At 36.9% G+C, this 15,370-nt stretch overlaps 2 protein-coding genes and 1 non-coding gene across 4 annotated transcripts; 2 read left to right on the top strand and 1 right to left on the bottom strand.

The window, feature by feature from the left end:
- Positions 1 to 674: 674 nt before the first annotated feature.
- Positions 675 to 7,892, top strand: LOC131162107 (protein TIC 22, chloroplastic). The gene is made up of 8 exons (XM_058118270.1): positions 675 to 1,138; positions 1,241 to 1,303; positions 1,402 to 1,476; positions 2,260 to 2,310; positions 5,387 to 5,446; positions 5,553 to 5,624; positions 7,203 to 7,238; positions 7,347 to 7,892. The coding sequence occupies exons 1-8, from the start codon at positions 737 to 739 to the stop codon at positions 7,437 to 7,439; spliced, it is 852 nt and encodes a 283-aa protein (XP_057974253.1). The 5' UTR covers positions 675 to 736; the 3' UTR covers positions 7,440 to 7,892.
- A 1,506-nt stretch (positions 7,893 to 9,398) lies between these two features.
- On the top strand, positions 9,399 to 13,891 carry LOC131162285 (UDP-glucuronate:xylan alpha-glucuronosyltransferase 2). 2 transcript variants are annotated; one of them, XM_058118594.1, is made up of 3 exons: positions 9,399 to 9,780; positions 10,514 to 11,147; positions 12,752 to 13,891. In XM_058118594.1, exons 1-3 carry the CDS (start codon positions 9,610 to 9,612, stop codon positions 13,690 to 13,692), a joined length of 1,746 nt encoding a protein of 581 aa, XP_057974577.1. In that variant the 5' UTR covers positions 9,399 to 9,609; the 3' UTR covers positions 13,693 to 13,891. The 2 variants fall into 2 exon arrangements, with proteins under 2 accessions (XP_057974577.1, XP_057974578.1); XM_058118595.1 differs by having other exon boundaries at positions 9,547 to 9,785.
- On the bottom strand, positions 11,237 to 11,309 carry TRNAR-CCU (transfer RNA arginine (anticodon CCU)). The gene has a single exon. It is a non-coding gene; the product is annotated as a tRNA-Arg (tRNA).
- Positions 13,892 to 15,370: the final 1,479 nt, after the last annotated feature.

Raw genomic sequence — 15,370 nt, 5'->3', positions numbered from 1 at the left:
TATATGTAGACGGTATAGAAATAAAACCGGTCATTAAGGTGGTATAAATAGAAATAAAATTGTTCATTAAGGCAGTATAAATATATAAAAAAATATGTTAGTTGGTTAGTGTCTCGTACTGATAATATGTTATAAAAGATGTAGAAAAATAAATGAGAAAATAAATAAATGGAGACGAGACAGAAATTTACATGGTTCGGCTATGCTTACTCCACGGGCGGATAAAATCAAAACTTCACTATCACGAGTAGAATTACAAGATGATTTGGAGCCAACATTGTACAAAATATCACTTCTCTTCACTTTATCTCTCCACTTTTCTTATCCTTATTATATGTCTACTTATATGAAAGCAAATGATAAGGGGTGGCTAAGCATTTATTAGTGGGAAAATCTAAGAGGTGGAAGATAGAGTGACATACACTTTATTAGTACAAACATACGAGACATGTTCACGTGAGACATTAATTAGTGCAATATATGAGGCAGATTCATAATTGGCATGGGGGACATCCACTTATATTTTATAATAATTAAATATTTTATAATTCTTTGAAAATTTAAATTAGAAAATAAAAAATATTTTTCAAAATTAAACGGGCCATTAACTTTGACAGGTCCATCTCTCTCTAGGCTCAAATTGGGCCAGGCCTACCATACTGTAGCCCGCTGGGTGACTCTTAACTTAAGGTTATATAACGCCGCTGTTGGGCAACGCACCCGGTCTTCTTCGACAATGGAATTTCCAAAACCCTCTGGGCCGTTTAACTCTCTGCTATCATTCTCGAGCTTCATCCACCAGCACTGCATCCGACTCGGTGCCGAACTCGCGAATCGAGTCGAAGACGGCAAGCGGCTGGCCGGCATTCTCGTACCGCCGGCCTCTGTGCCGAGGCGTGGCCGCCCCGCTGCCTCCCCGCACTTCGCATCGGTAACGCAGGAAGATCGGCAGCCGAGACATGACTTCGACGTCGCTCAAGTGAGCTCCGAGCACGTGGCCAAGACGCTTGCCGGTACGGCGGTCTACACCGTCAGCAACTCCAACAACGAGTTCGTGCTCATCTCCGACCCCAATGGCCTCAAGTCCATTGGCTTGCTTTGCTTTCGCCACGAGGACGCTGAAGCATTTCTCGCTCAAGTCCTCTCTCTCCTCCTCTCCCTCTCTCCCTCTTTCTCTTCTATTGTTTTTTTTTTTCTTTTCTTGCGGTTTTGATTTGATGGGGATTCTGGTGAAATGCAGGTTCGGTCGCGGAAGAGGGACCTACGAGGTGGGGCTAGGGTTGTTCCTATTTCTCTTGATCAGGTACTTTTGAATTGTAACGGAAGAGAGACTATCTATATTTTTGTTTTTTTTAATAATTTAATTAATTGATTGTCTTTGTTCTGTTCTTCCATCTGTAGGTCTATATGTTGAAGGTTGAAGGAATTGCATTTCGGTTTTTGCCCGACCCTGTTCAGATAAAGAATGCATTGGAGGTTAGTTCTTCATGTAAGTTAGAAATTGAGGAGGTGGCATGTGATGCTTGACTCTTACTTTCGTGTTACCAAAATTATAAAGAAGCAAATCTACCTCTGAGTCTTCTAGTTATTCTCTCTCTCAAAAGAAAGAAAGAAAGGAAGGAAAGGAAAGGAAAGGAAAGAAAAGAAAAAAGAAGTGATTCTGCTAGAGGAATAGCATTGCTGCCCATACATTTAACTTCAGAAGAATCCTTGAATCAGTGTGGTCTGCCTTAACTGCGTATAGACATTTCCTTCAAGCAGACAGGTTGGCAGTATAGTGGTATACTGATCAACTAACAGGTTTTTAGGAATCTTAGATTTCCTCTTTGTAAAGGAAAATTTATTTTGTTTGATATGCTGTTCTTATGTATGCATGCCACTAAGAATTTTGCCATATGAACATCTTGATGCTATATGATCTTCCCTGCTGGTTAATATGGACTTTGAAGCCTACTGAGTGGGTCTTCGGCAATGCGATCAGCCCTATGCTACTGAATATTCTGTCCTTTTCTGTATGAACCACATCCTCTTTTTATTAAAGTTTCTCAAAGTGAAAAATGAATGCTTAGAAAATGGTTTGTCTATGAAGCTCATTACTAGTGTCCAGACACAGGGAAGGGGAAACTTGGATGTAAAGACGTGTTAGATGCCACATGTAAAACTAATGTTGTATTTTATCTGCTGTGTTCTCTATGTATTTGATATTTTACCCTGGAACAAATTTTAGCCTGGCTCACATTTATCTTTCGTGTCTACCAGCTTAAAGCTGCAGATTCCAAGAGTGGGTTTGATGGAGTTCCTGTTTTTCAGGTATCATTATTTTCTTAAGAATTTAATAGCTAATGTCAAGGGTAGATATATTTGTGCTGCAGTGTGATATTTACTTGAGGACTTCAATTTACTTCCAATTTCAAATGTTGATTTAGGTCTTCTCATAGTGCATGCTCAATGCCACGTTGAATTGTATATCTTAGTATTTTTTAAAGGCTCAATTGAGGCTCGTCTCAAGGCAAGGCATGCTTAAAATGCCTTGAGGCTCAATATAAAATACCAAATTCCAAAAAGGCTAATGCATTACATGCTGAGGCTTATGCATTTTAAAAAAAATCCATGCCTTTTGCGCTTTTTAGTTGAGGCTTACACATTTTGTGTGCGTGATTCTCAAGTTAGAATTGTTTAGAAAATTTTAACTACATTTTTGTATAAAAGGAATGTCGTGATGTGAGTTTATTTCTAAAACTCTTGAACCTTAACCTTTGCAAAATAATTGAGAGTTGTATCTTATATAATGAAAATAGTTTGAACTTTGTAATGGTGTAGCTATCACTTGTCATGATTTATGTCATGTATTCAAGTATCAATTTTTGAATGGCTATCAAGTATTTTGCAAAGTAGATCTAGTTTTTCTTTTTAACATTATATTTGTGATTTTCTTGATTTTAAATTTATTTTAAATATATATAATTTATTTAACATATTTTTATCTTAAAAAACAATTTCTCAAAAGGCTTATGCCCGAATGCCTTAGGCTTACGCCTCGCCTTTTGAGGGTTAAAATGCCTCACCTTATACCTTCACCTTTTAAAACATTGGTATATCTAAGCTCATTATTCAAAGGCATCGTACATTCTTGGCCACACTAAACCCCTATATTCAACTAAACTATACTATGTGAGTCTTTTAGTTTTTTTTCTATTTTTGGACAAGTAATGGAAATTTTAGTGGAAAGGCATCAAGGGGATGCCAACCCATGGTACAGCAAGTCAAGCACCCAAAAGGGTGTCACAAAAATCAAAGATTACATCAGTCATTAACAACAGTCCCACTATGCCAGCTATTGACTGCAGTAAACCAGTGCTTTTTTCTGATCTGGGGTGCTGAGTTTGAATTTTTATACACTCTTCTATTCATCTCTTTCCAAACGCACCAGAAAATTGCAAGGGGAATGAGGGACATATCTTTTCTCTTCTCCTTTGTTGCCAGAATCCCTTTCCAGGCTCAGAGTTCCCCTCCCACAGAGTTTTGAGATAACCCATCGTTGTCCAATCAGAGACAACGCCATATTCCAAAGATTCCTGGTCCAAGTCTTTTAGGTAATAATTAAAAATAATAATGCATGATGTCAATGAAGAGGACCGGATGCCTTAAACTGGCCAACTTCTGCTAATATAAATTATTTGACCAGAAGCCTTTCTGTTGATCTATTGAAATCTTTCAGCTATGTTAAAACCGATGGCTATTTTGTGTAGTGTGATTGATCCTTGCAAAATTTCCAATTTTGAGAACATGAATCCCAAGGCAAAGGGGAGATAGTTTTAATTCAGTTGAAACCAGTTTGCTGCCTCATGTTTTAGCGCTAGTTTTGCATTCTGAAGAGGAAGCCATGTATGAACTATCTTGGAAGATGCTTTAATAGCTTCAAAAAGAAGAGACTAATTTATTTTTAAGGCGCTTTCAAAAGCTTAGAGGCACTTTCTAAATCAAAATGGGGCTTATTCTCTTAAAAATTCCATTTTGATCTATTTTTACATGACTTTATATATGAAATGCTCAACAGCTATTGTTCACTATCAGCCATAATAAATTGCCAACTTGGCTCACAATCACCTTCATCAATTACTTTTCATCTTCTTTTCATTGGCCATAGCAGGGCCAAATTGGCTCCAAGTGGTGAAAATAAGACAAAGCTTGCTTTTGCCATCCAATAAAAAAATGTACTATTTTCTTTTTTTGAAAGATTAAATTATTTACCTTGCTTCTCTGCAATAACTGTCTAACTTCATGGTGCAATGTTGCTTTGTACTTTGTTTTGAAAAAATGATAAAACAGTTAATTACTTTCTTTGTTTTGAAAAAATATAAATGCTTAATATTGAAATGTAATTTTAGGTGGGTAGACTGATGAATTGACCACCTTACTGTAGGAGGAAAAAAAGAGATGAAAGAAACAATTACAAGAATATACAACTTTATCTAGAGTAAATGGGGTTGACTTGAATTCAATTCAACACCCCCTACAAACTTGGAATATAGAAATTTTTTTAATCAACTCTCTAATGTATGAATTCAAATTGTTCATTTGTGTTTGTGTGTTTCTTTGACATTTCATTGCAAATGCAGATCTGTAACTCAACGCTTCTTTATAATTTTTTTTTCTCAATTTGGATTATGCTTTGCTTTACTTACGTAAGTTAGGTTACATTTTAATGAATGTCTATAATTGTGTGTGCGCGCGCACATGTGCATGCATACATGTGCACGCATGCATAGGCACAAATGCACACATGCACTCACGCCTTTCAAGTTGAACTTGGGAATCCAAATGAGCCCTTCTTGAAATCCTTGTTTCTCAAAGCTTGCTGTACTTTGTTGACTACGTGCCCTTTAATATTCTTTCAATTCTATTATTTTTAGACACGTGGTTAATCTACAATAACAACAACAATGACAGCTGGTCTTTGTCTAGCTATTTGGGGACACCTATATGGATTCTTCTTCTTGGTTCAATTTGGAATTTTGGATATAGTTGATGAAGTAGGAAGAAAAAAATATTTGAAATCTCAGACTATGATGCTAATGGGAGAATGTTGTACGTACTGTGATTTGTTTGCTCTTTGATGGTCTTGTATTGACGTTCGAGGAGTTTCATGGACTTTGAGGTTCTTCAGGGCTAGATGCCCCCTCACTATCATGTGGGGCTAGGGCTACCCTTGAGCTTAATTTATGTTTATCTGGGCAAGATAGTCTCTAGCTTAGAGTTTTATTTATTTAGTTATTTTTGTGTGTGCGTGTGTGTTGTTTTTGGTGGGGGAGGGGGTAGTGTTTCTGTTTTGTAGTTTTGCTCTAACGCCTCTAGTCATATTGTGTAATAATTTCTGTGTTTACAGTCAGACCTTCTGGTTGTGAGAAAGAAAAACAAACGATACTGCCCAATATACTTCAGAAAGGTTAGTTCAGTTAAGCTTGTCATGAACGTGCTCTGTGCACAGTAGTTGGTAAGATACAATCATGAGTATTTTATGACTTAACATGTTCCATTGTTTGATAACACAGGAAGATATAGAAAAAGAACTCTCAAAGGTCTCGAGGGCATCAAGAAGCCCGGGTGTTTCTCAACACCTTATGGTACTGCAACAATTGACAACTTTGTTGCTTTTATTTCTTTTATTTTTTCTTTTAATATTTTAGTATTAATGGTGAATAACTTTTAAAACTTTACGAATCACAAGGAGAAGAGAAAATATGTTTAGTATCTTTGGACTTAGGACTTAAAGAGTCCATTCCTTGCATTCTAATTTGATAAAGAGGCTTATAATCCAGCACATTATTTTGGCCTCCAAAGCTAGCTGCTGCTTGTGTTAATTTTGTACTGAAATCTCACTGTTCAGTATCTTGCAATTTTATTAAAATAGATGATGGAAGTATGAGTTCCTGCAGCCTTTCTTATGTAGCTTGCTCTGTTTAAACTTGGCGCAAAATCTAGAAAATAAATTTTAAGGATTGGCTTATTTTAACTTAAGTTTTAGTAATAATTCTGTTAACTTTCCATATGTTTACCATTGTTCAGGTCAGGAAGTCAAATTTCTCATCCTGACATTATTATTGTTTCTTTGCAAATCACAGATCAGTATACATATTTTAAAAATAGCTGGTTTACAAAAAGAAGATTATCCTTTAAAAAAGGTTTTCAAGGAAGTTTGGCACACATTTCTCAAATATGTGCATATATAGAAAATTTATTTGATCTAATGAATGGCAGGGGTCAAGCTTCTGGGTTTTCTGTATTGTCATAGACTCAATGAGAGGGTAATGGATTCTACGCCATTAAAAAGAGGGGGAAGATAAAGATCAAAGTTGGACAAATAATCATGTGGAAGTTGGACAAATAATTACATGGTCTTCTTAGTGCATATAATTCATGTTATGGATGGCATCTAATATTGTATGTTGCATTTGTAGTATTTTATTTGAATGTTACAATTGAAATTGTTGAGTTTTGACTTGTATTTAGAGGGGTGGTACCTATTTTGGTCTAGTGTCATTATGTTGTTATGAGGATATTTTGGAGTTTCACATGGGGGCTATTTATATTTGTACTGGAGGGTTGATATCTGAGCAGTTTTCACTAACCAATTTAAGTGTGTAGTGGACATTTATGTGGGGTTCAGTTCTGTGGATGTGGGTAGGCTACGGAGCCATGTAAACCACTTTTTTTTTTTATTCTTCTGGATTTGCTTTGTGTTTGTGTGCATAATCTTAGCATGTATTCACAATAGAAATAGTACAGTTTATTAATTTACAAAATGAAAGGGGGGGGGGGGGGGGGCGGGAGGGGAGTGAAGTTTGGGCTGAGTTGGGGTGGGAAATTTAAAAAAAAAAAATACCGTGTTGCAAAACTAGATTAAATATTTTTGCTTTAACCCTATATTTGTAGAGGCTTTAGAAGATGTAATATAAAATTGTATTACAATTTGTCCAAATCCATCTAAGTCCAAATCTAAGGTCTGAAATCCATACTGCCAAAGACAGCTTAAGATTATTTCAGATTCATTAGCATTAAGAATTGGCTTTTATCTAAATGGAACGCTAAGATGTTTGATTTTTTGTGAAGCATGGTATTTAAGCAGTCTTTCTTTCTTTCTGGTAATGCTTTTAACATTTTATTTTCTACATGACCGTTCTTATTGCCCCTGATTTGAACAGGTGGGAAGCTTGGAAGACGTTCTTAAAAGAATGGAGGTAACAAAGTTTGTACTCAATCAGCTTATGCAGTTATGCAAAGTTTGTACCCAATAGTTATGCAGTTCTCTTCAAATCAGAGTCTTAGTTATTTCTAACTTGATGCAGATGAGTGAGAAGAACTCAGGTTGGGAAGATCTGATTTTCATTCCACCTGGTAAAAGCCACTCCCAGCATATTCAGGAAACCGTGAAAGCATGACTTGCCAGAAGCGTGACTTTATTAACCATGCGGAAAAGACTCGAACCAGCGAGCAGGTTTCAATTTTCAAGTCCCTGGGTAAAGTTCTGGGTCTCAAGAAAACAATTCAGATAATGGTCCGGTGTAGCTCAAAGACTAAAGAAAAACAAAGGGGAACATGTTACATTTGTACAGCTTGATCGGTTCAATACATGTATTTTTTAAAAGGAGGTTTTGAGAGTAATGAGGTTCAGAAACAGGAACATATCTTGGACAATAGACAAACCTACCTTACCATTATGTATCTTGGGAAATTGTGTGCAAGTCAGGGTCTTTACATGGCACAAGTAGTTTTCCAAGTAATGTGCCTTTTGATACCTTAAGGCTTCATTGTATTGTTTTGACACATAACATTACTGTAAGAATGGAATATAACTGATGTGGGAAACCCAGGCCAACCTCCCATTTCTTGCATAATGCAGTCTTTAAAGTGTATAGTTAGGTTCTTGAATGGTAATAAGGTAGGTTTATAAGAGTTTCCAACTGAAAATATGTTCTCATCAATAAATAATAATTGATGAAACAACATTTTTTATTTGATGTTGAATAAAATAATGGAATTTTTGAATAATTAACGTGTTTATTATTATGTTTCTAAGTTATTTTGTTCTATCGTCATTCTTTTCTATTCCATGATGCTAAATGCACGTGCTTTAATATTTTGCATTTCTGTGATTTGCAATTCTATGGTGTCACTTGTATATTCTATTTCTTTTATTTTTGGGGGGGGATTGGTTTTCATGCGATCACACATTACTCGTGCAAGGTTTAATTTTATGGTATCATACTCTCTCTCTCTCTCTCTCTCTCTCTCTCTCTCTCTCTCTCTCTCTCTCTCTCTCTCTCTCTCACATGGCTATGTATGGATAATCTTTTGTTGAGGCCCTCATGATTATCTGCAAAAAAAGTAATCCTAGGTTTGGATTTCATCATTTCAGTATTTTACTTGAAGTCATGCCGCCGCTCTTTCATTTTTCTTATGCTTATATATATAAATATGGCCTAAAATCTTTAGATCTTGTCAAACACCTACAGCTACTCTATATATATATATTAGCCTTGCTTGCTCAACCCCAACCACTGCCCCTCTTCTTTAATTTTAATTGGGGAGTACTCAATAAGTAACCTACCCTCTTTAAGACGTGTGGTCTCTATATTATGTACTATAAACATGATACCTTGTTTAAGAATGCATGTCTTCAAATGATTACAGACAAAATATACCCATTTCTCAGAAGGACATCTCACATAATACGGGTAGGCAGTGGCCGATCATTCCCAAATCATGCCCAAAGATTTGGACCCCCCACTTGTCATCTTTTGATGATCCAACGGCCCTTGTTGAGTTAATGAGTGCCCTGATAGTCCACCACACCATAGATCATGGTCATGAAAAACATGTATGTATATATATATATATATATCTGCAATGAATTCTGGAGGGTGTGATTTTCCACCTAAAGCTTACTTATATTCTAAATAAATAATAAGATACCCAATGAGGGCGTAGAAATGATGGGAGCCTCACAATTTCTTAACGGCTAAAAGGGACATTTTTCTACATGTGGGAAGTTGACAGGGCAACCGCATAGTTGGTGGCGGGCCTGCATTCCTAGCTGCCCACTTTAGCTAGGGTTCCTACTTCCTACCCCCGAATCTCTAGGGCCCTCCCTCTAAATTTCCACCATTCCCATTCTGCCCCTGCATTCCCCTCTAAACCCACTCCCAACCCAAGGTCAAAAAAGGTAGGAACTATGGGCAACGGCACAGTTAGAGAAGAGACAAGAAGGGTCTATGTGAAATTCCAACAAGAGGCTTTGACACCAATGGCTTAACATGGGAAAGAAGTAAAGCTTTGGTTTCTGGAAGTGAAGAAAACCCTGAAAGAGAAAAAGACACATGGAGGGAGGGGATGTCTCACACTGCCTTTACTTGTGCTTAAATTTTTCCTTAATTACTCTAACCACTACAGCCATGTCCCTCCTAATTATGTTAATCACAATAATTAACTAGAAGAAGGGGGAGAAAATGGAGATGTATATAATAAAGTCCTGCACTGAGCTGAAACAGCTTTGCCTTTGAAGGAGTAATAATTTTTTTTTTTTAGTGCATAGTGGGTGTGCGGAATAAGATGATGATGAAGGCTGCTCCTTCAAAGGCTCTGGTTATCAGAATCAACCTGGTTTTCCTTGCTTTCTTCTTGGTTATCTATGCTGCCCTTCTTCTCCGGCCGTCCTCCTCTGTCTACCAAGAGAATGCTGCATCGCTGGTTCGGTGCTCGTTGCGCGAATGCCATCACAAGGTAAGGTGAGCTAGCTCCAGTTCTTGGTTAATTTGATCAGCAAACAATTTGTAACAAAGAAGGATCAAGATTTATCATTCCATTTGGTCCTACTTTAATATTGTACTTGATTAGCCAGACAGAGGCATTAAGATGAAAACATTTTAAAATTTTTATTAAGATCGAGACAGAAAGGATTTCATGTTTCTAAATAATTAACATTGTACCCAGAAAAACGCAATAATATGGAGGGCTTAATTTGATCAATAAACATAAAGGTTTCGAAGTTTTTAAATGACCCATTTGGCTGAATTCGAACATTGTGTTTTGATTAGGGCATTAACATGAAGCAGGAAGGTTTGATTAGATCAACAAAAATAAAAAATTTCATGTTTTCAATTGACCCATATGATTGAATTTTAACACTATAGAGGCATTAATATGAAGTTTGGTTTGATTTGATCAATAAACATAAAAGAATTTCTTGTTTTCACATGACCCATTTGGATTATGACTTTAATTTGTAGGAGGAGAATGGCATCAAGATTTGTGTTTTGATTAAGGCATTAACATGAAGCAGGAAGGGTTGATTAGATAAACAAAAATAAAAAATTTCACGTTTTCAATTGACCCATATGATTGAATTTTAACACTATAGAGGCATTAATATGAAGTTTGGTTTGATTTGATCAATAAACAAAAAATAATTTCTTGTTTTCACATGACCCATTTGGAGTATGACTTTAATTTGTAGGAGGAGAATGGCATCAAGATGAAGGCAGTGTTGGAAGAGAGACAAGCGGATGAGTGGGAGCCAAAAAGGAACATGACAAAGAGAGAAAAGCCAAGCTTCATGAATGAAATGGGGAGGGGGATGAAGATTGGAATGGTGAATATGGAAGAAGAGGACGTGAGAGAATGGACAGTTCATGGAGAAACCATACCAGTCCATTTTGATCGAGTTTCGGAGTTTTTCGAATGGAAGGACTTGTTTCCAGAGTGGATAGATGAGGAAGAAGAGATCGATGGGCCGGCTTGCCCCGAGATACCGATGCCAGAGTTTAAGAGATATCGAGAAATGGACATGATAGTGGCGAAGCTGCCATGCAAGTTCCCGGAAGAGGGGTGGGGAAGGGAGGTGTTGAGGCTGCAAGTACACCTGGTGGCGGCCAACTTGGCGGTGAAGAAAGGGAGGAGAGGTTGGGGAGGGAGGACTAAAGTGGTGGTTCTGAGCAAGTGTAGGCCGATGATGGAAATGTTCCGGTGCGATGACATGGTGGCCCGGGAAGGGGATTGGTGGTTTTTCCGGCCGGAGATGGGGAAGTTGGAGCAGAAGGTCTCCTTGCCTGTTGGGTCGTGCAAGTTGGCTTTGCCTCTCTGGGACAAAGGTATGCTTTCGTCGGTCCCATGTTTCAGTTTTTATGAAAGTTGGTGGAACATAAAATGGCAAAAATTATTTCCAAGTGAGGGCTAATTACGCGCCAGGTAGGGGTCGAACCTACGACTTTCTGCTTAGGAAACAGACGCTCTATCCACTGAGCTACAGGCGCTGTGCTTGGACAAGGAGAAATTAATTAATTTAAATAATTTTCTAAATCAAAGAAAGGAATAAAGTGGAAAATCAACTTTCATTTTATTTTTCTTTTATACTAAACATTATACAAAATTAAAGTTTCTTTTAGTATGTATGATTACAATTTATAAAAAAATAAAATATTAATGATATATATATATATATATATATTATTTTAATATATTTTTAGCTTTATCAGCTGCTTAATTAGAAAGTACCAAGTAGGAACTTTTCCTGCTGTCCAAAATCATTCTACTTGTGGAAGGAAACATTTACCTAGACTTTTTCCTAAGAGGAATTGATTTTTCACTAGGATAGTGTGCTTGCATCTTGCTTGGAGTGTCACCTTGGACCTACACTATACAAGGAGGCTCACTGTATGGGTCTAGTGGAGTCATGTCGGTAATGTGAGATGCTTCAACTTGTAAACTCCAAACTCCACTCAATTATAAATTAATATTAAATATATATGTTAAAGTCAATATAAATATAGATTAGATGACTTATATAATAAAAAATAATAAAATTAAAGTAGAAGAAACTAGAGATAATATCTTGATATTTAAGTGGAGAAAGGTAGAGGAACGCGCACGAGTCCATTATTTCAATAGATTAGTCAAGTGTATAAAGGGTATTGGACACCATCGTTCTGAAAAATAATTATAATAAAATTTAAAAAACTTGATTAGGTTCGCAAATAGTATTACAAAACTTGAATTTAAGCAAAATCGAATCAAGTTGAGTTACAGAGCAAGTCAGGCCCTAGTACATTGCAAGCATGATTTCACTTACTCCCTTAATAGGATATTGTGAGGTGACTAATTTATCTCCTATCTCATACTCTTTTACACGATTCGTTATTCAAACCTATTACCTCTAACAAAGAGATCCAAAACCTTGACACTTAAAAAAATTATATCAAAGGTATTATCCGCCTATGTAATTGAGGAAATTTTTTTTATTTTTTCTTTTAATTTTTTTAAAAAAATTACAACAAAGATAGTTTAATTTTTGTTTTGCAAAATTTGTATAAATTTTTAAAATAATAAATATTTTGGAATTTCACTTGTTTTCATTTCTAAATTTTTAAATAACAAGAAAAATGCAACATTATTTTTCACTTTTGTAAGTTTGTAGAAAAACTGAAAAACATTTTTTATTATTTTCTAAAATTTTAAATTATTACACAATTTTTTTAACAGTTAAAAATAAGGTGATATTCAACAAACTAAATTTGAAAATTGTTTCCGCAAATATCAAACTCTTTATATTTATTTTTTAAATGTACATTTAAAAAAATAAAAAAAAATAAACTGATATTTTAAAAACTAAAGATAAAAATTAAAAATTATTTTTTATAAAGATATTTCCAAGTTGTATAATTTCAGAGATTCTAACCAACATTAAATTTTCCACTAGGCATAGATGAAACCTACGATGCCTCAAAAATCCGCAGCCACACGAAGAAGACGGCCAGACGAGAAGCCTACGCCACCGTAATCCACTCCTCCGAATCCTACGTATGCGGCGCCATAACCCTGGCCCAGAGCCTCCGGCAAGCCGGCACGACCCGCGATCTCATCCTCCTCATGGACAACCACTCCATCTCCGACCCGAAGCGCGCCGCCCTCGCAGCCGCCGGCTGGCAGATCCGCTTCATCAAGCGCATCCGCAACCCCCGCGCCCAGAAGAAAACGTACAACGAGTACAACTACAGCAAGTTCCGCCTCTGGCAGCTCACCGACTACGACAAGATCGTCTTCATCGACTCCGACATTATCGTCCTCCGCAACCTCGACATCCTCTTCCGGTTCCCCCAGATATCGGCCACAGGCAACGACGCCTCCATCTTCAACTCCGGCATCATGGTCATCGAGCCCTCCAAGTGCACCTTCCGCATCCTCATGGACCTCCGCAACGACGTCGTCTCCTACAACGGCGGCGACCAGGGGTTCCTAAACGAGGTCTTCTTCTGGTGGCACCGCCTGCCGCGGCGGGTCAACTTTTTGAAGAACTTCTGGTCAAACTCCACGGTGGAGGCGGGGCTCAAGAACCAGCTGTTCGGGTCGGACCCTCCGAAGCTCTACTCCATCCACTACATCGGGTTGAAGCCATGGCTGTGCTACAGGGACTACGACTGCAACTGGGACATCGGGGACCAGAGGGTATACGCCAGCGAAGTGGCGCACAAGCGGTGGTGGAAGGTTCACGACGCCATGGACGATGGATTGCAGAAGTTCTGTGCGCTGACGCCGAGGAGGAAGTTTGAGCTGGAGTGGAATAGGAAGAAGGCCAGGGAGGCGGGTTTGCCCGGCGACTATTGGAAGATCAACGTTACGGATCCTAGACGGTTGGTTTGATCTGCATGCATGCATGCGTACGTGCATTTGTTTCTTTTGTTCTTTTCATTTTTTTTCCAAAAGTTTTCTGCTTTTGTTTATTTTTTATTTGTTGCACAGGAAAAGAGAAGAGCTATATTGGAATATGTCATTCACATAATTTATGTGTGAATATGTGGTTACACGTACATGCAGAATATTTTGAATTGGCAGTGTCAAATATTAATTTTTGGGGGTCGGAGAGAGTACACTGCATATAGGCAGGCTAATTATCCAGTAGATTAGTTGAGTATTAAAGAGTTTCAACATTATTGTTTAAAAAATTAAAAAGTAATATAGTAATGATGGTACTATTTTTCATTGATCCACCTCTGATCACTTATCCATGATATTAAAATATTTAAATATTGTACAAATATTTTTTAAAAATTTGAATTTTTTTAGCTTAAATTTCGAAAGTCCAAAATCCAAACCATATTTGACATGGGCAATCAGCCTCTCTCTCTTTTACGGATAAAACTTGTCATATATGCATATGTGCTCAACTCAAACCCGAATCCATGTAACCCTCATCCACTAGCTAATTAATTGGACCAAATTATCCGAGACCCATTTGCCAAAACAATTTTTGCATGGGACACTGTCGCATCATGCTTGTATGATTCTGTGCAGCAATATGAAAAATTAATTCTAAATTGAAACCTTGCAACAGCCAAATCAACCACTGCATTTGAAAAAAAGAGAAGACCAATGTTTGGAAAAAAGGAAAATCAACTGGGTTGATCACCAGAAAGCGTGGACAGCTATACACCGATGTGGGTGGGCGATTAAAAAAAAAGGGGTTTTGGTAAAACGTAAGAATTAGTGGAGTAGATGATAATGGCTGATGAACAAGAGAAAGCTATATATGAAATTGGTCGACGCAATCAATGATTGGGTGCACCTACCAGTGCCACTTTAATTTTAGGGATACCATTTATAATAGTGTATATTTCCTGCTGCCGTGGCCGTGGGCGAAGAAACTTGCACATGGAAAATGGTATACTTGACCAAAATAATTAATTCATAGTTTAGTGTGTAATCCACGTATGATTTGGTATGTAAGTGAAAATGATTTTTTTTTTTTTTAATCATATGGGAAATGATGGGTGTTTCTTCTCATTGACATGAAGCATGGGCATTTCATGATTGATGCCATGATGAGTGCCGATCCTATATGCCTTCTTCATCTCCTTTTTCTTCTTTCTCTAATTAAATGATGGTGTTTTAAACTATTTTCTTTGTTCATACGATTACCTAATCCAAATAATTAAAAGTGTGTCCTTTGATATTTTTTCACTTAAATATTAGAATTTAATTTTAATTGAAATGTCTTAACGGTCAATCCCTAAAAATCAATTATTTCACTATATTTATATATATTAGATAATATATTTTTGGAGCCTTTGCATGTTATATTTAGCGATCATAGTGATATTTCTTTTCCCTTTATTAGGTAGCATTGATGTGTTCTCCTTCTTTCAAGATTACCCTAACTAGAAACTTTAGGGTTGAGAATAGATGAAATATTTAAGAGTTGGACAAGACACCGAACTCCTTAAAAGTTTTCACAAAAAGACGTGAAATTCACATAAGATTTTTAAAATCTGATAAAGTGATCATATTTGATTGTTGTGACACTATACACCACCTCCTTCAA

The sequence above is a fragment of the Malania oleifera genome, chromosome 8 (genome assembly GCF_029873635.1).
Source record: "Malania oleifera isolate guangnan ecotype guangnan chromosome 8, ASM2987363v1, whole genome shotgun sequence".
In the NCBI taxonomy this organism is placed as follows: Eukaryota; Viridiplantae; Streptophyta; class Magnoliopsida; order Santalales; family Ximeniaceae; genus Malania; species Malania oleifera.
This window is presented reverse-complemented; position numbering and strand designations above follow the sequence as displayed.

What these genes read in the sequence shown, in the direction of transcription:
- LOC131162107 (XM_058118270.1), top strand. Translation starts at nt 737, where the DNA reads ATGGAATTTCCAAAACCCTCTGGGCCGTTTAACTCTCTGCTATCATTC. An exon ending in AGATAAAGAATGCATTGGAG is followed by an intron (nt 1,477 to 2,259) that starts GTTAGTTCTTCA and finishes CGTGTCTACCAG; the next exon opens with CTTAAAGCTGCAGATTCCAA. An exon ending in GTGTTTCTCAACACCTTATG is followed by an intron (nt 5,625 to 7,202) that starts GTACTGCAACAA and finishes TGATTTGAACAG; the next exon opens with GTGGGAAGCTTGGAAGACGT.
- LOC131162285 (XM_058118594.1), top strand. Translation starts at nt 9,610, where the DNA reads ATGATGATGAAGGCTGCTCCTTCAAAGGCTCTGGTTATCAGAATCAAC. An exon ending in TGCGCGAATGCCATCACAAG is followed by an intron (nt 9,781 to 10,513) that starts GTAAGGTGAGCT and finishes TTTAATTTGTAG; the next exon opens with GAGGAGAATGGCATCAAGAT. An exon ending in TTTGCCTCTCTGGGACAAAG is followed by an intron (nt 11,148 to 12,751) that starts GTATGCTTTCGT and finishes ATTTTCCACTAG; the next exon opens with GCATAGATGAAACCTACGAT.